General features: G+C 44.7%; 2 protein-coding genes across 5 annotated transcripts in view; one reads left to right on the forward strand and one right to left on the reverse strand.

Annotated features, from left to right (window-relative positions):
• Window positions 1-18,519, forward strand: part of ARMC8 (armadillo repeat containing 8) — a 150,767-nt gene extending 132,248 nt beyond the window's left edge. For 3 of the 4 annotated variants that reach the window (XM_006846611.1, XM_006846610.1, XM_006846612.1), the window contains 4 exons: window positions 4,552-4,647; window positions 12,280-12,352; window positions 13,587-13,680; window positions 15,980-18,519. In XM_006846611.1, the coding sequence (XP_006846674.1) occupies window positions 4,552-4,647; window positions 12,280-12,352; window positions 13,587-13,680; window positions 15,980-16,013 (297 nt within the window). In that variant the 3' untranslated portion in view covers window positions 16,014-18,519. The remainder of the gene's footprint in view (window positions 1-4,551; window positions 4,648-12,279; window positions 12,353-13,586; window positions 13,681-15,979) is intronic. The other variant, XM_006846613.1, reaches the window with a different exon arrangement.
• Window positions 18,520-21,164: 2,645 nt separating this feature from the next.
• Window positions 21,165-25,156, reverse strand: part of NME9 (NME/NM23 family member 9) — a gene marked incomplete at its 5' end in the record, with an annotated part of 40,055 nt that continues 36,063 nt past the window's right edge. Inside the window, 3 exons of the mRNA XM_006846649.1 lie at window positions 21,165-21,220; window positions 23,208-23,344; window positions 24,997-25,151. Of these exons, the coding sequence (XP_006846712.1) occupies window positions 21,165-21,220; window positions 23,208-23,344; window positions 24,997-25,151 (348 nt within the window). The remainder of the gene's footprint in view (window positions 21,221-23,207; window positions 23,345-24,996; window positions 25,152-25,156) is intronic.

The following is a 25,156-nucleotide window of genomic DNA, read 5'->3' on the forward strand; positions in this document are numbered from 1 at the left end:
ATGAAGAAGTCATTGGTCTTGCAAAATTCTATCATGTCATGGGGAAACTGGACAATAAATAAGGAAGATCAAAGAATTGAAGGCTTTGAACTAAGGTGTTGTGAAGAATATTGAATATTCAAATTCATATGTACAACAGAAGAAAACATTGCCTGGTCCTGCTCCATCCTTACAGTTGTTGCTATGTTTGAGGCCATTGTTGAAGCCACTGTGTAAGTCCATCTCATTGAGGTTCTTCCTTTTTCATCGACTCTACTTTACCAAGCATGATGTCCTTCTTTAGTGACTGCTCTTTCCTGACAACATGTCCAAAGTGAGATTAAGTCTTGCTGTTGTCTCTAATGAGTATTTTGACTATATTTCTTCCAAGATGGATTTGTTCTTCTGGCAATACATGGTATAGGCACAAATAAGGTCTCTTACATTTGGTTCACCAACTAGCTATCTGACAAATTTCTTGGCATAGATGAGTACTTCCAGCATTGCATTCATTTGTTGAAACATCACCATTGATTTGTTCCCAGACATGTGTCTTTTTGCAGCCTGGACTTCTTCCTTCAATACCATCAGTTCTTGAAACGGTTGAACATTGACCAGTTATTTTTGGTACAGCAACTCTGGATAGTATGTCTTCTTTTGATACTTTCTGTATCATTTATTATTTTGTCCATTGTTGTTAAGTGCCCATGAGTTGATTCCAACTCACAGCAACCTGTATAGCACTTCCAAGGAGTGGCTGGTGTGCTTAAACCACCAACCTTATGTTTCAAGCCAACCTTGCAGTCCCGTGCTTTATCATTACAGTGCTACACCTGGACTCCATTTTGTCCATGGTGGTTATGTGCTGTGGAGTCTCTTACAACTCATAGCAACCCTGTTCAGGGTTTCCAAGACTAAATCTTTACGGCACGAGAAAGCCTCAACCTTTTCACACGGAACTGCTGGTAGTTTCAAACTGCTGACCGTAAGATTAACAGCCCAGTTTGTAACCACTATGCTTAATATTAGAACTCGAGGCTTGAGTGTTTTCTTCAGTTACTTCACTGGAGAAATGTCGCGTGTGATTTTCCCTTTTGGTTTTCCAACTCCAGACCTTTGCACGTTTCATTAGAAGAATGTTGCTCTGTCTTCTTGAACTACTGTTATAAATCTTCTGTTGAGCTCTTTTACTGCATCTTCCTTTTGCTTAAGTATTTTTCAAAAGCATGTTTCAGAGTCCCAGACATTATGTTGGTCTATTTTTTCTTTGCTGTCTTTTTAATGACCTTTGGTTTTCTTCATATATGTTGTTCTTGGTATCATTCCACAACTTATCTGGTGCTTTGTCATTAGTTCTCAGCACTTAAAAATCTATTCTTGAATTGATCTCTAAATTCAGGTGGAATACTCAAGGTCAGTTTAAACCGCAACGTAGGTGGTTCAAACTCACCAGCCACCACTCGGAAACCCTATACAGGGTCACTATGAGTTGGAACTAGCTCGATGGCACTTAGCAACAACCACAACAATACTTAGGTTGTACTTTGGCTCTTGTGGCTTTGTTTTCATATTCTTAAGCTTTAACTTGAACTTGTATATGAGCAATAGATGGCCTCTCTCGCAGTTGGCTTTTGACCTTGTTCTTACTGATGATGTTGAGCTTCTCCCTCTTCTCTTTCCACAGATGCAGGTGATTTTTTTCCCATGTGTATGGTTGGTTGGTTGATTATGTGCTGTGGAGTCGGTTCCGACTCATAGCAACCCTGTACAGGGTTTCCGAGGCTGTAAATCTTTATGGGAGCAGAAAGCCTCCTCTTTCTCCCGCAGAACAGCTGGTAGTTTCGAACTGGTGACCTTAAGGTTCGCAGCCCGATTCATAACCACTACACTACCAGAGCTCCTTATATCATTAATGGTTGGTGTGTAAATCTGAATTGGCCCAAGAACTAAATTTGATTTCTTATCTTCGTAGGAATATTTATAGCAATATTTGTAGTAACACTTGTGTGAGCTTCATTCTGCCTTGCTATTCAGGCTTGAGGATGCTTGAGTGTATTATAACACTACAGGATGAGGAATGCTGGCCTAGCTTGCTGACCTGGTCTGTTCTGGAACGTTTGCTGAAACTTTCCCCATATTGTTTTAGTCTGAAATATTTTACCATTTCCTTCTTCATAACCACCAATACCAGGTTATGAAGCCTTTTAAATTCAAATTCTCATTCATGAGTAGGGTCATTTCTGCTATTTGCTCTTAAGCTCTTCTGGCCAACTCAGGAACTAGCCTTCTTAGTAAGGAATAAGTGAAAATTGAGAAGAGAGGAAGTATACCTCTTCCACTTACTACATGGAAGATGGATCTCTGTTCTATTTTCTCTGCCTCATTTTCTGCTTTTTGGTTCACTTCCCCAGGAGATATCATCTTGTTGGCTTCCTCTTGTAGGTTGGGATTATTTTAAAGCTTGCTCTTTTGAGTCTTTCAAAAAGCACCTGAAGAAAAAGAAAGACTAGACATAATATGGTATTTCCATACATAATTTTAATTTTGTTTGCATTAATGAGTCTGGTGTGTGTGGAGTAGCCATTAACTACATGGGTCTAGTGTTGCCTTGAACTTGGATAATCCTTTAAAATAATTGACAATCATCTCTTTGCAAAACCAGCTATTCCTGTTAATTCCATTGGTCACACATCATAGGATCTTTTCCCGTTGGATACTAACCCCAAATTGATACAGATCAATGGTGTTCATTTTCGTAGGCATAATAGCTGTATGTTGTAGGAGTGTAGGAAAATGTCATTATTCTTAGACAGTATGTTCTAAAGTACTTAGAGATTGTTGTTGTTAAGTGCCATTGAGTCAGTTCTGACTCATCGTGTCACTGTAATTAAGTATCATGAAAAATGTCAGGAAAAATGTACACATTCACACACATAGATACACGCATACACTCACATTCTTTCACGCTAACATGGCACAGTGCTAATGGGTGTTGAATCTCAATGGTGTTCATTGTACATTTCCTTCAACTCTTTTGAAAATTTAATCATTTTAAAATAAAAGTTACAGAAGAAAATAGTCCAAACCTCATTTATTTCCTTTTCTGTTCTTTCAGTCCTGAGAGATGTGAGGCTCACCACTACCAGTGCTCGTAGGACAGATCACTTTGAAATCTGGTATCTTTCCCCATTCAGGAGCCTGTCAAGGTCTCCTCATGATGAAAGACCTGCATTATAAATTGTGCCTTTCCTTGTCATCTATATCCAGAAACAACCTTCTCTGGTTCAAACCTCAAGACTGACTCTTTAGTAATCTATGTTCTGCAGCCCAAGGAGCTATTGTAGCGTAGGGGTTACGAATTGAGCTGCAAACCTCAAGGTCAGCAGTTTGAAACTACCAGCTGTTCCATGGGAGAAAGATGAGGCTTTCTGCTCCCGTAAAGATTTACAGCCTCGGAAACCCAGTACAGGGTCGCTATGAGTCAGGAACCGACTCCACGGCACATAACAACGTATTAAGTACCTAGCCTGCAACATGAAGTATTTTAAGGCAGGTTGATTTGGAGAAAATTCTTTGCATCTAGCCCTCAAGCTCACTTCTTGTCCATTTCTTTGGGTGATTCCTGAGTGTTCTCCAGGACTCAGTGTCACTCCCTCCAAGACACTCCTTGACCCTAAAAATATTGGAAAAAAGACCCTTTTCTTCCTCAGTTCTCTGTTCTTACTTCAGTCACACCATGGTGAAATGTCATTGTTTGTGTGACAGTTTCAGGTAGGAGATGTGTGTTACTCCATTCTAACCCTGAACCCATGCAGCATGTTGTCAGTGCTCGGTAAATGTTTGTTGGATGGCTAAGGCTGGTGATGGGCCGGTATCTCCACCATTGTCTCTTCACCTTTTCCTTAATCCTTACTTCTTGCTGGTCTGCTTGTAAGAATGTAACAGTTCTCTGGAACAGTCTTTTCCTCTGAAAGGACACTCTAGTCACCAGTGTGATGATAGTCCTTAGAATGTACTGCCCTGCCTGCTGGTAAAGGCTCCCTCAGTACTCCTCATAAATCTTTGATGGACTCCTGTGCACATTTTACTTGTTCTTCAGTATGATTCAAAAAAACGAGGTGGGCCTAATTGTGTCTGGCCAGTGTAGCTGGTAGAGTTGGGAACAAGTAGCAGGTAGAAATCTTGGGGAGGGAGAAGAGTTGAGACATCTACGAAGGTGTCTCTAGAGAGAACACATCCTGGGAAAATCCCCACAGGAGCTGCTTTTGAAAATGAAATGTTGAGGAAAAGAGGTATAAATCACATTTCTCCTTGTATTTGACAGTGTCACCTATGGCTGCTTCTGGCCTGTTTATGCTTTTGCCCAGAAATGTTTGGGTTGTCCTTTGCCTAAAGTAGACTTTCCTTGAGTACAGTTACATCAGGGGTGTGAAGTCAGGGCATTCAGAGTGGCAGCTCTGTGAATCTATACACACTCAGGTGGGAAATTGCCCAGGCTCTTCAGAGCTTGATCACATCCATTCTGGGGACTTCAGAACTTTTCCTGACCGCTGGCCCTTTGTTCTTTTCCAGACACTGTGCATCCTGGCCAACATAGCGGACGGGACAACGGCAAAAGAGCTTATTATGACCAATGATGACATACTGCAGAAAATCAAGTATTACATGGTAGGCCCTGGTCCCCTCCCTTCCACTGCTCTACACTGGGTATAGAACTAGAAGGCAGGAACTGCTATGTTGTTAGCTCAAAACAATTGGTGCAGAGATTTTTTTTTTTTTAACGAAGAATAGATTAGTTTCTGACAGATTCAAGGATCTTTATTCCATCATGAAAGAAAAGGAAAAGGTAAAAAACACCTACTCTTGAAGCTAATGCATTTGGCAGTATTACCACCCACCACCCCACTCCATTGCCCTTGTCATTAGTCGATGCCTTCTTCTCATTCCATGAGAACTTGGCCTCTTGTCTTGCCTGCCCGCCTTCCCTACCCTCTTATGCCTGTCTTCCTTCTCAAGGCTTCAACTCCAAATGGATGAAACTTCCAGCCCTCTGGCACCTTAGATCCTGTTCACCTCCAAATACAACTTACTTCCAAACACCTTAGCTAATACTCTGGCCATCCTCTTGTTTCAGTCTGCCTCTGTCTCCAGCAATACTCCAGCTGTGTGAATCTTACTTTGCTGAATCCCACATAATCTCTGCTCTCCTTTCCTGCCACTTCATCACTGTCCACTGTAGAGAAGGGAACCAAGTCAGCCAGACTTGTTTGATGTTAAATTCACATTCACAAAACCCAGATGAGCATTCAGGACTGCCTGGTACCCTTCTGTGATTCCCTAGTAAGCTGGTGCCTCCATTCACCACAAAAACAGGTTCTTATCTTCTCCTCACTCTTTAAGCCTCGTCTCTTCCCTTCTTCATCACTCTAAGTGATGAGGTCACCTTATGCTTTATAAAGAGAAGAGAGGTGAAAATCCTCAGAGTAGTTCTCTATTACATACCCCGCATAAACCCCGCATAACTGACCTGTCTACAGTTAGCCTCAGTTCATCTCAACCAACCTCCTCTTTCTTATGTCCACCATCTGCAATGGTCTTTTTCTCTTCCTCAAAAAGGACATTGCTCTTTCTTGCATCAGGACCTTCTTACATGCTGGCTGCCCTTCCTGGAACACTTCTCTTGACACCTGTATAGAATATCTTCTCACCTTTCTGGGCTCAGTTACAGACACCTAACTACTGGGCTCTTGGCTACCTTATCTTTCGCTTATTCTTTGCTACTGTATTCTGTTCTCAACCTTCAGAGCGCTTGTTATTGACAAGTGCCATCAAGTTGGTTCTGACCCATAGCAACCCTGTGTTGGCTGGGAGTTTGAAGCACTCACCTTGTGGTTAGCAACCAAGTGCATATCTCGTAGTGCCACAGAGCACTTCTCCCTATTGTAATCACAGATATCTGTGTGTGTGCCTGTTCATTGACTCCTGTACAGTCAGTATAAGCTCCACATGGGCAAAGACATGTCAGTTTTGTGCACAGTTGTATATCCAGCATCCTGAGTAGCGTCTGGCCCTAGGTATGTGCTCAATAAATATTTGTTGAATAAAAACCTTACTGATTTAATCAGGAATTTCCTTATCTTTCTAATACAAGATCCACATAGTATCTCTAATCCTTAAAGCATTCCACTGACGAACACCTGATTTCTCTGCTGTGTTCAGAGAGAAAGTCCTTGTGCACAGGTGATCTCCTTCCTCATGTCTTTGTTCACTCTTTAACGTGCTTTATCTGGCTCCAACCCCATCACCTTGGTGCAGCACTGTAGGATCAGCACTACTCTAACCATAAGGTTGGCATTTCAAACCCACTAGCTGTTCCTTGGGAACCCTCCACAGGGTCTCTTTGAGTCAGAATCGCCTCAGTGGTACTTAACAATAACCCCATCACCCAGCTGAACCTGTTCTGGTTAAGGTCACTAGTAACCTCTGTGATGCCAAATCCAAAGGATGCTTGTTGCTCTTCACCTTAGGAGCCCCGCTGGTACAGTTGTTAAGTGCTCAGCTGCTAACCAAGAGGTCAGTGGTTTGGACCCCCCAGCCACTCAGTGGGAGAAAGATGTGGCAGGCCTCTTTCTCCTCATCTTTGTAGAGACTTTAATACAACTGACCATTTCCTCTTCCTTGAAACCATCTTTTCCTTTGGCTTCTGTGACAACTATTGCCCGTTACTAGCCTTGGACCCTCTTCTGTTCTCTCCTGCATTCTCTCCTGATGCCAGTGGTTCGCAACCTTGGTTACACTCTGGGAATCTCCCAGTGATGGTGATGGTGGTGGCTGTGGTTATGTGCCATGAGTCTCTCCCGAATCATAACAACCCTGTATCAAGTTTCCAAGGGAGCAGAAAGCCTCATCTTTCTGCCTTGAGCGGCTTGTAAATTTGAACTGCTGACCTTGCAGTTAGCAGCCCAACTTGTAACCCACTACGTTACCAGAGCTCCCTTAAAGAATGTCCTATTGTTGTTAAATATCATTGAATTGGGTCTGACTCCTAGTGACCCCATATAGGCTTTCCGAGGAGCGGCTAGTGAGTTTGAACCACCAACCTTGCAATTCAAACTGACCTTGTGGTCCATCCCAGAATCTCCTAGGAAGCTGTAAAAAGATATTGTTGCTTATTCCCTACCCTCTTAAAATTCTGATTTAATTGGTCTGGGTATATCCTGGGCATCAGGATTTTTTTAAGTTCCCCAGATGGTTTTATGGACAACCAGGGCTGAGAACCACAGTCTTTGGGGAATCTCATCTACTTCCATCCATGGCCTTTAATATCATCTCTGTGTTGATGACTTCCAACTGTGTACCTCCAGCCTAGAGCTCTCTCTTGAGCCCCAGACTCGTATAGTCTCCTGCCTAGTAGTAGGCAGTTCAAGTGAATGTTCAAGAATGATATATTAAATATTCCCCTAACCTTCCATTTGTTTTTCCCTGATCTTTCCTTCCCACTGTAATGACTACCACCCACCTCATTGTTCAAACCTGGGAGTCAGTCTTGATTTTTCCAGCTCTGCCTCCACACATATCTCACATGTCAGCCCTGTCTCCAGAACTCATCTTAAATCTAATCTCTTCTCTCCCTTTCCACGGCCCTCACTCAAGTCCAAGCCACAGCCTTTCATGCCCTATTGTTAATGACCTCCTAGAGTCCTGGTGTGATGCTGTAGGATAAGCACTGGACACTAACCACAAAATCAGTGGTTCATACCCCCAGCCACTCCTCAAAACTCTGCACAGGGTTACTATGAGTCAAAATGGACTGGATGGCACTTTAACAACAACAGACAATTCTGCATGTCTATTCCAATTCCTTTAGCACAAGTAGTCTTTTAAAATGTAAATCAGCTGTTGTCCTTCTCTGCTCAAATCCTTCTGAGGCTTTCTATTAACTCAAAAATGCACTCTAGGGTCCTTTTTGTGGCTTATGAGGGCCTGTGATTCAACCCTGCTTATAATAAATGCATTAACTCTGTAGCTCTTCCTTACCATCTGCCTTTTCAGGGAGCTTTTCTTTTTTATTTTCGGAACCCCTAGCCCCCTTGCTCTTTGCACAATTGGTAGCTTTCTAGTCTTTAAGTCTATGCTTAAATGATGCTTCTTCAAAGAAATCTTTCTTGTGCATGCCACTTTAAGTAATACTTCACCCTCCAGTTTTCTCTGTCCAGGTAGTTTTGTCTTCACAAAAAGTGAATGAAAGGAAGAATACATGATGAAGGGACAACACCATGTACCATCAAATCAATTCTAACTCACAGCAACCCTATTTGATAGAGTAGAACTGTCCCCCTAGAGGTTCCTAGGCTGTAGTTTTTATCAAAGCAGATTCCACACCTTTTGGTTAGAAGCTGATCAGTTAACCATTGTACTACCAGTGCTCCTTAACTGTCGTCGTTGTTGCTGTTCAAACTGACCTTGGGGTCCAGTGGAATATCCTGCAGTGCTGCCCCCGGACTCCATGCTCCTTAATGTTGTGGTGAAGTGCTGTCGAGTCAGTTCCAACCCATAGCAACCCTGTGTAGGGTTTCCAAGGAGCATCTCGTGAGCTTGAACTGCCAATCTTGCAGTTCAAACTGACTTTGCAGTCCAGTGCATTAACCCACAGCACCACACCAGGATTCCTGCTCGTTAATAGTAGAGATTTATTTATTTGTTGTACTTGTTGTTGTTGTTAAGTGCCATCGAGTCGGTTCCAACCCATAGCCACCCTGTATAGAGTTTCCGAGGAGCAGCTGGAGAGCTTGAACTGCTGACCTTGCAGTTCAAATGACTTTGCAGTCTTGCGCATTAACCCACAAGTTAATTCATTCCAGAAATACTCATTGATACCCTGGGGCTGGGAGCAAATGATTGTTTTGTCAGTTAGCCCAAATTGAACATGTCTTAAAAAGTCTTGGCAGGTGGGGAGAAAGAATCAGTAATTATAGAAACCTCATGAAGGAAACCGAATCCATATCTGTTCTGTGTGTCAGCAGAGTTGAGCTATAGGCCAAAGTGAAGAGATGAGTCTCTGTCTTAGCTTTCATTGAAAGCATGAAGCCTCTGACTTTCCCTCAGATGTTCGCAGCGTCATTTAAATATGCTAAGAAGCTCTCTAAGGAAAATTAGCTGTAAAGATTGTTTTATCTTGGTTCCTTTTTCATTTAGGAGAAAGCATTCTAAAGGATGCAACTTACATAGGAATGGTTGTACTCTCAGTACATAAATAAGAATTGTTTCAGGAGAATAGGATATTGTCTTTAACCAGAGTAGAGACATTTGACAAATAAAGTAGAAACAGAGTTAATCAAGTTTTTTGGAATATTCCTATGAAAATAAGAATAATTTAATTATTCCAGAAGCTGAATGTATGACATAACCATTTTTTTTTTCAGCAAGGGGTGTGGAAGAAGCAAACCATTTGTAAATGTGTATGTGTTAGGTGGGATGGGGACAGTCCAGTTGTTAAAGAGTTCCATGAATCACTTTCCTCTCTGACGGAAGTTCTAGGTCACTTGAACAAGATAATTAGTAGCTGAAAAGATATACTAAATGCTTGTCCATACACTGGCCTTCAGCAAATTGAAAGTTTCCTATTGTAGATTAAGCAGCATGTAAGTCAGCAGAAGCCAGGTATGGTAAAACTTCATCTCTCATACTTTAGACATGTTATCATGAGCGACCAGTCCCTGGAGTGATGGCATGCTCGGTAACATGGAGGGTCAGAGACAAAGAGAAAGACCCCCAACGAGATGGGTTGGCACAGTGGCAGCAGCAGTGGGCTCAAGTGTATCAACAATTGTGAGGGTGACACAGGGCTGAGCAGTGTTTCGTTCTGTTATGCATAAGGTCACCATGAGTCGAAACAGACTTGGTGGCTCTTAACAACAACAGAATGCAGAAATCATTGAACGATGTCATTAATATCACACACAAGTAAAATTTTGCTGAAAATAATTTAAAAACCAGTTGCAGCCGTACATTGACAGGGAACTATCAGATATACAAGAAGAGGACATAGAGTAGAAGATACCATTACTGCTGCCAGGTGGTTCTTGACTGAAAGCAGAGAAGGATGTTGACCTGTATTGTATTGGTTATATACAAAGGCTCTGTAGATAACAAACTATGGGTCACATTGTGAAGAATGGGAATTCCAGAACACTGGATTGCAGTTATGCAGAATCTGTACAGTGATCATGAGGCAGTCGTTTGAATAGAGAGAGAGCAAGGGGATACTGCATGGTGTAAGGTCAAGAAAAATGTGCATCAGGATGGTATCCTTTCATCATACTTATTCAATATCTGTGCTGAGCCAGTGCTCCAAGAAGTGGGCCTGTATGAAGAAGAACGTGGCATCAGAATTGGAGGAAGACTCGTTAATAACCTGTGATTTACAGAAGATATAACCTTGCTTGCTGAAAGTGCAGAGACCTTGATGGCATTTACTGATGAAGATCAAAGACTACAGATTTCAGTATGGATTACACTCACCATTAAAAAACAAACGAACAAAAAAACACCTTACCACTGGACCAGTAAACAACAACATGATAAACAAATCCATGGTACACATCATCAAGGATTTTGTTTTACTTGGATTCACAATCCACACCCATGGAAGCAGCAGTTAGAAAAGCAAATGGCTTATTGCATTAGGCAAATCTGCTGCAGAAAACCTCTGTGAAGTGTTAAAGAGCGAAGATGTCACTTTGAGGATTAAGGTGTGCCTGACTCAAGTCCTGGTCTTTTCAATTGCTACATATGCATGCAAAAACTGGACAATGAATAAGAAAAACAGAAGAAAAATGGATACCTTTGAATCATGGTGTTGGAGAAAGTACGGTGTTGATGAAAGTACCATGGACTGCCAAAAGAATAAATGTGGCATGGGAGAAGTATAACCAGAATCCTCCCTATAGGTCAGGATGGAGAGACTTCAACTTCTACTGTGAACATATTATTGAGAGGGACCAGTCCCCGGAGAAGGACCTCATGCTTGGTAAAGTAGAGGGTCAGCAAAAAAGAGCAGGACCCTCAATGAGAATGACTGGCACAGGAGCTGTAACAGTGGGCTCAGATATAGTAACAATTGTGAGAATGTTGTAGAACTGGGCAATGCTTTGTTGTGTTGTATGTAGGGCCAATATGAGGCAGAACCAACGTGACAGTACCTAACAACAAGTCAAAAACATGATTTTCCTATGCCAGTGTTTTCATGTGCTAGGGTTGAGTCATAAACTGTAATCAGTACTTATGGCCCAGAGGTATTTTGTTTCGGCCACACAGAGGGTTTTGAAATGTCTTTTGGCAAGGTTCCTTGATAGTCCAGATTCCACACCATTCCCTGCTTGTCTTTAGCACAGTCCTTCTACTTACTGGTTTTAACTTCTGGGCTCCTCAACAGCACTTGAGTTTGAAGTCCCCAGTTCAAACTTTTTGACTATTGGGATTACTTATGACATGTGTATTGGATTGAACAACGTCCCCGCAAAATAAGTGTTGTGAATCCTAACCTCTATACCTGTGTTTAGGAGAACTCTGTGCCTCTTTAGGATAAGCACTGGACTTCTAACCATAGATTGGCAGTTTGAGCCCACCAGCTGTTCCTAGTGAGAAAGATGAGACTCTTCTGCTCCCACAAAGATTTCAGCCTCAGAAACCCTATGTGGTTTCGCTATCATTCAGAACTGATCCAAGGGCATGTAACAAGAACAGCATAGCTGTGGTGATACTCCCATTTGGGAATGGGTTGTCTTTGTTATGTTGAGGCAGGATTAGTGTAGGGTGTATTTTTAGACTGTATCTTTTAAGATATTTGTTGTTAAGTGCCATTGAGTCAGTTCCGACCCATAGCAACCCTGTATAGGGTTTCCGAGGAGCAGCTGGTGAGCTTGAACTGCCAACCTTACAATTCAAACAGCTTTGCGGTGGGCGCATTAACCCACAACGCCACACCAGTAAAAGAGATTAAATGCAAGCTAGAAGTGGCGACTGCGGGAGAGAGATGGCAAGCCCGTGAAGATGGCTCAGGAGCAGAAGCTAAGTGACAGTGACCTGCCTCCGGAGCTGACCGAGGAAGCCTGCCCCTTGAGCTGGTACTCTGAATTTGGACTTGTAGCCTCCTAAACTGTGGGAAAATACATTTCTGTTCATGAACTCCAATTGTGGTAATTCTGTTACAGCAGCACTAGATAACTGAGACCGCATGTTACTAAAAAATTATCTAAAATGCAGTTCATTCCATTTTCCTCTCTTTTCTGCATCACATAGGGTCATTCACATGTCAAACTGCAGCTTGCTGCGATGGTTTGTATATCAAACCTCGTATGGAATGAAGAGGAAGGTAAGAAATTGGTGAGATTAGTTCCAGAGAAAATTTCGGGGAAGAGGGTCTCTCTTTGCACAGGGAAGGCAGCAGGTGTCCCTGAAATCCTGGCAGAGGCCCCCAACATTGAGTTCCTTGGACCCGAGCTCTCAGCAGAGTCACTCTGGTATGGGAATCCGAGGGACCAACCTGAGCCAAGTGGATACCAGGCACTGGAACCAGACCTCAGAGTCCACACTGCACGAGATGACTGGGGGTGGGTGAGGAGACCCTAGAGAAATGACAGCTCCCGCCCTTGAGCAAGCTGAGGAGGAGAATGGTGAGAGTGGGGTGGCAGGGATGGGCCTTTGATCATGTGCAGGGGAAGCCCATGAAAGGCTTGATGGAGAGATGACTGCACTGGTAAGAAGTGAGGAATACCATACAACTCAGTGAAGAGAAGCCGCCGGTCCTTAAGGAGGCCTCTGTGGGTCCCAGGTTCTCTACCCTGGCTGCACACTAGAATCACCTGGGGACTTGCACGCCAGACCAGTGAAGGCAGGAACTCTGGAGGTGACCTCCAGTCATTAGTATGTTTAAAGCTCCAGGTGATTCCAATGTAAAGCAAGGTAGTGAGCCAATGCAGGAGAGGACTGGGGCTTCGTCCTACACTGGCTGAGTGAATCACCCGGAAAACTTTGTAAAATGCAGATTTCTGGGTCCCACCCCCAGAGACTCTGAGTCTAGTGGGATTGATGCTTGAGTGAGTCACTGCAGATTGTTCAGGGGATTACTGTACTCAGTGGGAAGAAGAGAAACTGGATTCAGCCCCCAAACTCCCAAGTGCTGTCTGGGACAAGAGGCTCTGCTAAGAGCTGAGGGGAGACAAAGAAGTCCACAAGAAGGTCCTAATCTAGTAGCAATATAGAACCAGAGGTATGGGAATTGGAATTGCAGTTGCTAACCAAGAGGCAATAGAAAGCGCTGGAAGGAGAAAGGAAAAGGCAGGGAGAAAGAAAGCAAGCCCTGTTAAGAATACAGCAGCAGAACCCCAGGTGGATTTTGGGAAGGCGGGTCAAGAGTCAGGGAGAAGAGTTAACAGACCGTCGGAGGGGGTCCAAGTGTGAGGGAATAGCTGCAAGTAGGGGAGCGGGGGAGTGCGAGAGACTGTGCACTGAAGGACACTGGTAAAGGCTCTAGGTTGCTTGTTGTGTCTCAAGGAGATCAATCACTGAGTCCTGTTCTGAATAACCTGCTAGCTTTAATCTTTCAGGTTCACAAGAACGCCAGGATAAATTACGAGATATGGGCATCGTAGATATTTTACATAAATTGAGTCAGTCACCAGATTCAAACCTTTGTGACAAGTAAGTATCAAAGTAAAAGGGTCTTGTCTGAGGGAATAGTGGGTTATTGTGTGAAAGGGTTTGGCGTGCCTGGTAATTCACATGGCCAAACTAAAATCCTTTAAATTTTTGGATTCCCTTTTTAATATTGCGTGAGCCAACTGTTTGACATTTCAGTGAGAAACAAGGGGGTGCAGAAAGTTTGTGGAAAGATTGAACTAAAAGGAGAATGGAATTTTTCATGAATTTTTGGAATAAGCTAAAAATTAGTATGTTATAAAAGTTTCGGGTCTTCACTCTGAATTAACCTGGGCCTGGACCATCTTGGTGGATCACTGGAGGCAGCTCTCCTACCTTGTCTCAGTCATTAGACGAGAAATACATAACGCCCTTTGGAAAGCAGAAAGCTCAGTGATGAGTGTCTGCCCTGTGTCAGCATGCCTAGTTTCTGGGGACATAGCAGGGACCACCAAGGAGCCCCTGCCTTTAGAGAGCTTACCATTTCCTGGGGGAAGCAGGGATCCTCAGAGAAGAGATGCTTGACTTTGAAGAAGCCACCAGGGATCCTCCTAGCTGTGTATACCCCCTGAAAGCACAGTCTTCACTTGCCAGCTTACCTCCACCTACAACAGTAACGAGCAGGGAGCTTCAACTCTGTCGTTCGCCACACTCTTGAGCTTGGCCCTGCCTTTGCCACCTCCCATCCCCTGCAGAGTCTACCCTACACTGCAACCATACCTGCCCACGACAGCAGCACACCTTCATTTATTTACGTTTTCAGTTCTTAATGTCCATGAAAAAAAATCAAGGTTTAAGCCTCCCTACGTAAGTCTGCTTAAAAAAAGATAATCTTAACTCCAAAATGACCCATCTGAAAGACTTTAGTGTAGAAAGATACTACTGGCATAGTCTCCATGACCCAGTGTAGTCAAACATAGCCAGCCTGTAAGAAAGATCCTGAAAGTCTCTGAATTGGCCGTTTTAAAGAGCAACCCAGGATTTCAATCGAAATGCTCATGTGGACATCCCCATCACGACACCCAGTGAAGACATCTCTCTGCTCCTTTCTGTCTGTAAGGCCTTGTGATCTTTTAGCACATTGAAATACTTAACAGAAGGAACTGTTAACTAAGCAGCCCCTTGCCTCTCACCAACCCCAGGTTCAGAAGTCCTTGGGTGTGGGGGAGAGGGGGGTGAGGTTTCCATCTGTCAGTACTGCTTTCGTCAGCCTCTTTATGAAGTTTAGGGATGAGCTGGATGGTCATTTTAACGCTTGTTTCTGTAGGAAAATGACCTGTAGAAGAACCTAGCTTACCCACAGCTTGGGAACAATCTGTCTAAAGCTTTCTATTCTGATGAATTGAACTGTTTGCAACTATGCTCTGTATAGACTTGTAATTGCAAGAATAATGTGCTGGACTGCAAGGTTGGTTTGAACTGCCCGGTTGGCGGTTCAAGCTTACTAGCTGCTCCTTAGAAACCCTCTATGAGTCGGAATCGACTTGACACTTAACAACGACAAAGCTCTTTAAAAGTAGCTTACTATAGAAACTGCACTCAAGTCCAAGTTGCCACATGCCCAGTCAACTTGGCCTTGCTTTCATCATCTAATAGTAACTGAGATTTTTAGCCTTTTCTTTTGTAGTTTAGAAGGGGAGACTGTTGCTAAAGTTTTCTTTCTAAGTCCCACAATTGCAGCCTCTTTGGAAACTTGAAGCTCATGATGAGTCGTAAAGGAGACCTCCTCAGGCCCAGTTCAAAGGAGTGCCAAGTCAGGATAGGTTAAGTCTGCATTACATCTTTCCGTCTCCATCTGGCTACCTTCTTCCCCAATCACCATAACAGCACACATCCCATAACAACTGGTGGTAGTGCCATCAAGCATGATGGGAAGAACAAGATGAAATTGTAAACTCCGCATCTGAACCTTGAGGCAGCTTCATCCCGTGAGCTGTTGTCCTTGCCACCTTCTAATCGTACCTGCCTGCCACTCCTGGGTCATTTTCCTTCTGAGCATCTCAGAGCCCTAAGTGCCCTCTGCCAAAATCTGCATGACAACAGGAGAAAGTAAAGAGTTCCACATCATCACAGCTGTACATCAGGGACCCAGGAGAACTGAAGTGTCAGAGTATACAGGAGAGAAAGTGTCGCCGACTGCAGGTCCTTGCCCCTTAAAGTAGGTGCCCAGCAGGGCTCAGCCCAGTTCCTTTTGGAATCCAACTTCTCAGGCCTTCACAACTACCAAGTATGAGCTACAGGGTTTTTTTTTTCCCCAGTGAACATTCTCAGATGATGGCTGACAGGACCTTTGTGATTTCAGGGCAAAGACGGCACTGCAGCAGTACCTGGCGTGATGGGCGGCGTCCCGGGCACCTGCGAACACCCCACATCCTTGTTAAGGAAGTACAGGAACTAGCCTCATTTGATTCCTTCTATTTGCACAAGTCACCTTGGACTGCAGGGAGCTGTTTTGCAAAAGCAATTTAGTAGCTTAGATCTCAGATTCATCTTGAGGATTTATTTTTTTTTTTGAGGTAGTAATTGCCTCAGAGGACTCTTGTGCTTTGGGGTTTTTTGTTGTTGTTGTTGTTGTTTTCTGAGCTACCTGGACTCTTTATTAGAACAATCAGTCAGCATTTTCCTTTGGACCTACAATTTTTTGCCTATGCTGCAGCCACTTTGTGGGTGAAAATGACTGTGTCTGCACACACAGGCATGTGTGTAAGGTGTGTATGTACATGTGGGTCAGTGTGGAGGTGTGTGTGAGAGTGAGTGTGAGGGATACCTCAGAATTTTCTTTTCTTATTTTGTGTGAAAATCTCTTTTATACAGATTTTCCAGGGTTTAAGCATTGCTTGCTGTATAAAAAAAACTTTACTGAATTATATACAGTTTGAATGAAATGTTATTTTAAAAACAAATTAATTGTTAAGTGTTCCATAAAAGTTATGTTAAATTTTGGTCAGATGAATATTTGTAAGTAAAAAAAAAATATATGCATTTCTGAACCTCAACTTACATAGATTTTCTTTATAAAAAAAATAAAAAACAAAAAAAGTTGAAAAAGTTGGCTATAGTTGGCCTGAGTAACAGCCACTATACATGGTGCTGTGCAAAATAGTGAGCTCGCATCTTACTGCCGTCAGTTTTAGCAGGCACAGAGCCTTTGTTCAGCCGAATTCACTTCAGTTCTCAGGCTTCCAAGGCAGATGGACAGGGTGGCGTGGAGTGAGGCAGCACTCACTGTAGGATTGTGAAACCTCTAAGGGAAGTGTACTACTGATTGTGTAAGAGCCCAGCCATGGCTAAGGTTGGCCACTCATGACAGAACCTGGGCACCTAGAGCCCTCTCACGGCCCCACCTCCTGTCAATGGCGTGACAGCATCCAGCAGGAGTAGCGAGCAGTCACGGATCTTTTCATCTTCCTGGAAACAAAGTCAGCTCACCTGTGCTTCCTGAACAGTATCTATCACTGTGAAACTAAAGAATGGCCTGCAGACCCCTGGGTAGAAAGAAGCCAAGAACAGGATAGCCATTCTCAGCAAACAACATCCGAGCCGCTCAGGACTGATGCTCAGTGTGCTTTTGTAAAATGAATTCAAATTTTTAGTAAAAGATGCAGCTAAGAACTTTTCCAGCATGAAGCTAGAAGCACTCAAGTTGAGAGAAGGAAAGGGAATCTCTGAAGATAACTTGTTTTTACAGCAAGTACTGCTTAACCCTCTGCAGCCCATAGCTGGCCACCTACTTCTTGGTTAGCTTCCAGGCAGAACTCAACAGAGGTTGCTCTTGACTGTTGGAAGGTAGAACCAGCTTCTCTTTCCATTTTGCTAAAGAGGGTCAGAGTCCCTGCATGTAGGGAGCAAGGTCTGTGGCCCCGAAGTTCTCGGTGAGTATGTGCCCTGGGGGGCCCAGGCCCAGGCCCACCTGCCTCACTTGGTGGTGGTGTTCGTGTCTCATCTGCCCTGTCACCAACCTGCACCTTCCTTGGAAAAGCTTAAATGTGTTTGATTGCAAAGGAATGTTTTAAAAATGTATTTAATGCAAGTTTTCCTGGTTTCAACATGACCTCCCAAAATTCAAACACAGAGATTTCTATGTTGTTATTTTTTCAGAACATCATTGATTTTAAAATCTGTCGAAACAGAGACTTAGGTTTTGTGCAGACATCAGAATGCTAGTATGGGGAAGTCAGTTAAACAAAATCCTAGCTTGTGGGAAATAAAGCCTTACTCAGGCCCACTCACTGTAGTTTCTAGTACTAAGAAAATATCCTGGGTTGGCACTTGGAGCATAAAAGACTGTAGAGTTGATGTTTAAATTACCAGGTAAATATAAAGAAACCAATAATGAATTGCTGAGACAATCTTGAGCCCAAATAGTATCAGAAAGCTGAAGGCCCAATGAAATGACATGTTCACACTGAACACTCTGGGGATAAATCTTGCCTATGGGCATGAACAGATGGTCAAATAAAAAGTGCTTTATTATAATTAACTTTTTTCTGACTTAAATGAAGGAAAATGTATTTATTTAAACAAAGCTATTTGCTGCTTCACGCAGGTGCAGTGTTCAGTTAGCAAGGAAGTGGGAAGAATGGGACGTGGTCTTGTATCGACACCCGAGTTCTTAACTAAGCTTCTGGTTCTCTCTAATACTGCATTCTGTTTCTCCTTTTGTGCCCTGATTGTAACCCAAAATTTATGAACTAGAAAAGAATGTCCAATTTAATAAGTTGCATTTTTTTTTTCTTAAGCACTTTATTCAGAACAATACATGTTCTTTCTGGTAGTGTTTGGATAATATGATTTTAACACATGCTAATAAAAGCCAAGAAAAATCATGGCAACATCTAAAAAGGAGTCTGTTTTCCAAATGTCTAGAACAGTAGGAAGCATTAGAATCTGTGCCTCTTGGTGATTGAGGGACTGGGAAGTGTGGGGACTGGGCTTTCATGTGGCCCCAGCTTCCAGGGGCATCTGCAGCAATCTGGGGACTCCTCCCAGCCTCCTCCTGAGGGCCAGCAGACTTACAGATGTCTACTTCCAGCCACTAAGGCTGCGAAGTATACAGCCTACCTCCTCCATCCTCACCTCGACCCTTTCAGGCATCCACACTTCTGCCATCACCTGCTGCATGCAGGTCCGGGCACGAAGTCCAGGTACTGTCTGCATCCAGAAGTAGCTACTGTCTATCTGCAAGGATGCATGGGTATGCTTCACTTACTGGATGCACTGCCTGCCTTACTCCATCTCTAAAGTGGAGGGAACACCTTTCTCCCTGTGGAAACAAAGTCAAGAGGGGAAGCTGTTGAGGTGACTGCTAGTGGAGGGACCCAAGGTGAGGATAGGAGGAAGACACACTGGCCTCTTTTCCATGAGTGTCACAGAAGAAACTTAGAAATAGGGCCTGAGAAAGGAGAAGGAAGACTCCCATCCCAGGTCCTGATGGGTGGCTCAACAGGCAGGTCCTAACACCTTGCTACCAGGGATAGGGGCTGATGCTGCCCAGTCCTGCCCCCTGTGTTCTGACTTCTCTGATTACCGGGCAGAGAGGAAGCTGTCAGTTCCCAGCAGGGGGAAGTTCTGGTCCAGGACCCAAACACAGGGAATCCCCAAGGGTCATGGAATGGGCTACTGAGCCACCACCCCTCTTTCCTTCTCTTCAGCCCCTTGCTCCTGGCTTTGTTTTTCCTGGGAGTTGGCCTTCTCACTGCAGACAGCCCTAAATGGTTCTTAGGAAGGAGCTCCCCTCCTCGACTTCATGGGGCTGGCCTCACCTGCCATCCTGTCAGTTATTGTCCAGTAACTGAGGGGCCTTAGTACCAAACATGGTATCCATCCTCTAGCCCCTGGTGTGTTTGGTTGTGGGAGGTCAGGCCAGAATCTCTGCCAAGGTGTTTCCTCCTCTGAGATCAGGCCATTCTCAGGAGCCCCCCATTCCTTATTCAGTGAACTGGATTCTGAGAACAAAATGCCCTCCAGGCTGAACCCATAGTATTCCTGTGCCACTAATGGGAGGAGACCACCCCTCCCACTCTGGCCCTAATGGCCCACCTGCCTGCCCCAGCCCCCACCTCTCCATGCCCAGCTGATTCCTAGAAGCTTTAGAGAACATCACAAAAACAAACTGACATCTGCCCCTCCAGCTTGCATCCTCCGCCTATTCTCAACCTCTTTCCCCTGCCTTTGGAGGCCCTGGTCTTTCCATTTCTCATCAGACACCTGTCAGCTTGGTGAGCCTTTGCACCCAAGTAGCACTCAGCAGTGGTATGGCAGCTTAGAGAGGGCTCTAGGGCTCCTTCAAGTTGTTTGCCACTCAGGTACAGACCAGTGGGTTTCCACCTTTGAGGGAAGAGCACAACCCCATGGGGTGCCGTGGGTCTGGAGCTGGGGATCCATCTTTCTGTGCAGATCCTGTCGCTGAAGCCTCCACAGAGCTCCTCACCTCATGTGGGGGCCCGTGCACAGTGGGCATGCGTGTTTATATCCAGAAGTGACATTGGGTAGTGGTAGAACCACGACTAACTACCCAGTGTCATCGCCCTTGGTCCCACCTTCAGGTCTCCCCAGTGTCAGCACAGGCTGGCGTGGATTGCTGACAGAAACATTAAAGCAACATGAAGAGCAGTCTGCTGGGAGCTCTGCCCATTTAAAGAACTTCAAGTCGTAGGAGTAAACACCTCTGCAGAAAATCAGCCAGTGAAGAGGAGATTGCTAACATTGGCTCTGTAGTGCAGAAGAACATGGCCTTTTCCTCAATTGGCAAGGAAAGTACACTTGTGCTTGGTGAATTTACAAATAAGCCAAAGAGCAAAACGGAGAAGAGCATATGACCATGCATGTTAATATTCACAGGGGGTAATTACAGCTATTTTTTGTGAAACTTCCTGTGTCCTTCAAGAACCATTGAGGGGCAGCTATGTCAGGCATTTTAGTGAAAACAGGTTTTAAAACCAAGTTTTATCTAAAATCAGAAACCAAAGGTTGAGGAGCATGAAGAGGCTGTCAGGAAGACCAGATGAAGCCTGGTTTCAAGTCTGACCTTCAACCACTGCTTTATGAACATGTCCAGGATGGTGGGGAGCATGAATGGACACACAGCACTAAGTGCCTGTCCCTGTGTCGGCGGAGCAGCATGGTGGGCGTTGAGAGCCGCCGTCCACATGCCTCCAAGTGTCCTGCCCAAACAGGACAGTTTTCAAATTCATACTTAGCAAGTTAATCTCTTAAAGTTTTACATCTATAAAGTAGATTTATTGTTGGGGAACATGGGCCTGTGTAACTCAGTATGTCACAGCAGAATACAATAACTGCCTTTATTTTTTAAAATCAACTGGACAGCAAAAACTGTTCATATATGTTCAGTATACTGTTGCCCACAAAAGACTTCAACCAAATAAACTATTGGTGCTTGGAAGAGAGAGTTCCGATTCTGGAGGTGTCTTTGAATCGTATGTGGCCTGAGCCCAGGTTATGTGCCCCAGAAAAACAGCAGGGCGATCTCAGTCTTCGAAGCCCAGCGACTCGGTGGGACCCGCCAGTCCTGGGACCTGGCTGCCTGTGGGACAAAGGATACTTTCAATGTAGGGGCTTAGAAAGAGCCCTCCCCAGTCCTGCCCTACCTGCCATCCACAGGAGGAAAAGAAGAACTAAGGATATCACTTCCAAGTAGTTGGAGAGACACCTAAGAAAGTTTCTGATAGGTATGTTAATACCACACAAAGGAATTACTAATTTGAATTTGTCGGCATCTGCTGAGCTTATGTGTCAGACACCAAGGTAAGAGCTTCGTACTCTGATTCCTTCTATTGTCACTGCAGCCTGTGAGGAAGGCTGTTCTTACCGGCTATGATGGGGGAGTGGAGGTGGGGAGGACTGCTATTACTATCTCCTCTGAGGAAACTGAGGCCCAGAAAGGGTAAATAACTTTCCCAAGGATATTCAGCTAGAATCAGGATTGAAACCCAGGATTGTGTATTTCCAAAACTTGACCCCCAATGTCTTCTTAGCAGTAAAAGTGTTGAAAATCTCACTGCTTCTGAAACGTGAGAAGGCACAACAGCACCCCAAGGAGGCTGTGCACTTCCTCTTCCTGGAGTCGGACCCTTCTGGAACTGTCCCCTTTGCTAATTATCACCTGAGTCCCTTAGAGAGATGCTGACTTTGGCAATGCCTCACTCAATGAAGAAAGTGAGGGAATGACTGAAGAGCTCCGAGCATCAGTGTCTGATCCATAGCAGACTCCCTAAATTTCATCCCTTCCTCAGCTGGCCATGGAAATCATTGCACCTCTCACCGTACCCTCTGCCCACCTGTTTTTCCTTGACTGAATTGAGATCTTGAGGAGACCATGAACATATCAAACATTTAAGTAAAGCATCGGTTACAGCCCAAACATGTAAGGCATACAAAGCTTATTACCATTTTAGATTTATGTGCCCTTTCCAGAACTGGGCCTGGGAGATTTACTGCCAGCCTGTTCCATATCACCTAGGGTTCAAACCAGGGACACATAACTAGCAGTAGCAGCACCAGCCTAGCCAAAAGGGACAAGTCACACGGTCTCCAGACCCTTGGGTTTCTCCCCCTTCCCCAAGATTTGATTTGGCTCGCCTTTCCCAGAGGCTGTGAAAGCTCTACATGAAAGGGAAGGACCCTGAATTAGGATCACTCATTCAAAGTTTGGAGGCTGAAGGAACAGGGTTACGGTGGACTCCAGAAAGGATTCTGTGACCTGCAGCCCTCTGCTTCTCAGGTGCCCCTCTCAGAGCTTAGCATGGAGCAGAGTGCACAGGAAGTGCTGGGCAGATACCTGGCTTTGAAGGCAGCTTCCACAAAAGCATTTTACCAGTGATCATTCCCCCAGGAAAAGGATAAGCATCTTTGCAAAAAAAATCCCCAAATAAAATTCATCAGCAGAAATTTTACTGAGGTATTAAAATGCAACACTCTAGGAAAGCACATTATTCAGGACTGATGCTCACATTACATACGAAACGAAACCAGTTGCAGGTTGAGTAGACTGTGAGTCAAGACGACCCCATGTGTGTCAGAATAGAGCTGTGCACCGGAAGGTTTTCAGTGGCTGATTTTACAGAAGTAGATCTCCTGGCTCTTTGTCTAAGGTGCCTGTCGGTGGACTCAAACCACCAAGATTTCTTTTAGCAGCGATAAGTTAACCATTTGCACCAAAGTTAGATAATGGCCCCTATTTTCAGAACAAGCCGCCCTAGCGGTGTAGTAGTTAGGCACTTGGCTGCTAATTGAAGGGTCAGTGGTTCAAACTCACCAGCCTCACCACGGGAGAAAAGGCAGGCAGCTTCCATAAAGATCTATTGTGAAGTGCCCTGGCCTGTAAGGTCCCTGTTGAGTCAGAATCCACAGGACAGGAAGGAATGTCATTTTTTCTTTTTTAAACAGAACTTTATTCGATTGAAGACGTAGTGACCAGTTAGTGACTCAGTTCTCACATTCACACACGTACATGCTCACAAGTTCCTTTTCACCTCAGGTTTAAAGAGATCAAACCTGCCTTGTTGACTTACCCTGAGGAGTTTCTGCCCCTCTGGCTGAAACCTTGAGACTGGGGAAGAGCAGTGCCAGTTCTCTGTTGGCATCTTCTTGGTCCCGGCTTCCATGGACAGCATTAAAAGGCATTTCTGTGCCGTAACGAGCACGGAGACTGGGACATTGGCAAAATGTAAGACTTATTTCATTTGCAAAGAAAGATTTTGCTCTCTGGCAACATGATCATCAGTGCACTGCTTACTATGAAGTTGCTTTATGGAAATACCAAGAACAGTGGAGCAGCGTTAAGTACATTGAGCCGTAGCTGTGCCCTTATATGCATGGGCTCATTTCACTTGGGCCACAGCCTACCAGGCAGACTGGCTCATTATCCCCATTTAAAACAATGTGTAGGTAATGGTATAATCTCTGGGAGCTGCTCTTTGGTTGCTATTAACTACCACCAGGGGCTAGCACTCTGCCAAGTGCTTTAGATAGGTTTGCATAGTTAATCCTCCCAATAACCCTGTGAGGTGGTGGTGATATCACTAGGACTTCCTGTGTGCCACATGCTGTCCTAAGTGTCTCACAAATATACTCATTTAACCCTCACAACACTATCCTCAGGTAGTACCATTTTTTGACTGAGGAAGTTGAGTATGTGTGTGTTTATGTGCCGTGGAGTTGGTTCTGACTCATAGCCACCCTGCATAGGGTTTCTGTAAATCTTTATGGGAGCAGAAAGCCTCCTGTGGAGTGGCTGGTAGATTCAAAGTGCTGACCTTGTGGTTAGCAGCTCAACTCGTAATCCGCTCTGCTACTGGAAATTGAGACAGAGCGATTTAAGTGTGACCCATGGTCACACAGTAAAAGGAGGATGGGGATTCTGGGGTCTGTGCTCTTACCCATAACTGTATGGCCTCTCGTAATAGGTGTATTCATAGACAGGGGCTTGCCCCAGTAAGTGGTGGGTGAATATCTGAACCCTGGGCTGCCTTCCACTAGCCCAGGCTATCTCATGGCCCCCTACCACACTACAAAGTGCAGTTGCAGTCACTTGGCCTCTTGCTCATTTCTGGTTCTCTTCTGTGAGTCCTGGTATGGTGCTGTGGGTTAATGCACTAGACTGCAAAAGTTGGTTTGATCTGCAAGGTTGGTGGTTCAAGCTCACCATTTGCTCCTTGGAAACCCTTTACACGGTCGCTATGGGTCGGAACTGACTCAAGAGCACTTAACAACAATCTGTTGGTTGGGCCTCTCCCAGCATCAAGGGCCAAGGCATCATGGATTTAGCATCAGTTGTGTCAGGCTAACTGGTCACAAGGCCAAGCTGCAGGCCAGGCTAGCCTGTACAAGCCAGTACAGATCAGTGCTCAGCTGCTAGGGGGCCCTAGAGCACTGGTGGGGCGGGGTGAGTCTACAGTGCAGATTCCAACCCCATCTCTGGTTGGGCAGGCCGGATAGAGGCCCTGGAATCTACATTTTCCTGAATAAGTTGTTCCCAGGCCCACACATAGAACTTCCTGGCTGCAAAGGAACAGTGGCTCAGGACTGAATGCAGTGGCAGTCTTCACAGAGGAGGGGAGAACACAGAACACAGAAGAAGGGAGGAGGCCACATGGAGGCAGGTCTCCAGAGTCACCTAGCAAAGGACTGGTGAATGGTTCTGAGGAGGAGCCTGTCAGGTGAGCTCTAAATGCAGTTTCCCAAACATATAGCAAAGAAGGGGCTTCCCACAGTTCTGGGGATGGACATAGAGTGGGGCTCTCAGCTTCCCTGGGTATGAGTTTTGAGATGGATCAAAGAACAACAGGTGGTATCTATCACCTGTCGGGTTGCTCCCTCCTGGCCACATCAGGATCACAGGGTCCCATGAGGGCTCGCCAGGCGGTGACCACATCCTCAGTACCCTCAGTCCTGGTGAGAATCAGGAGATGGCTTGGTCCACTGCACATGTGATGGACCAGTTTCTCAAATGCTTCCTAGG

This window comes from Chrysochloris asiatica, unplaced genomic scaffold, assembly GCF_000296735.1.
Source record: "Chrysochloris asiatica unplaced genomic scaffold, ChrAsi1.0 scaffold00028, whole genome shotgun sequence".
Classification (NCBI taxonomy): domain Eukaryota; kingdom Metazoa; phylum Chordata; class Mammalia; order Afrosoricida; family Chrysochloridae; genus Chrysochloris; species Chrysochloris asiatica.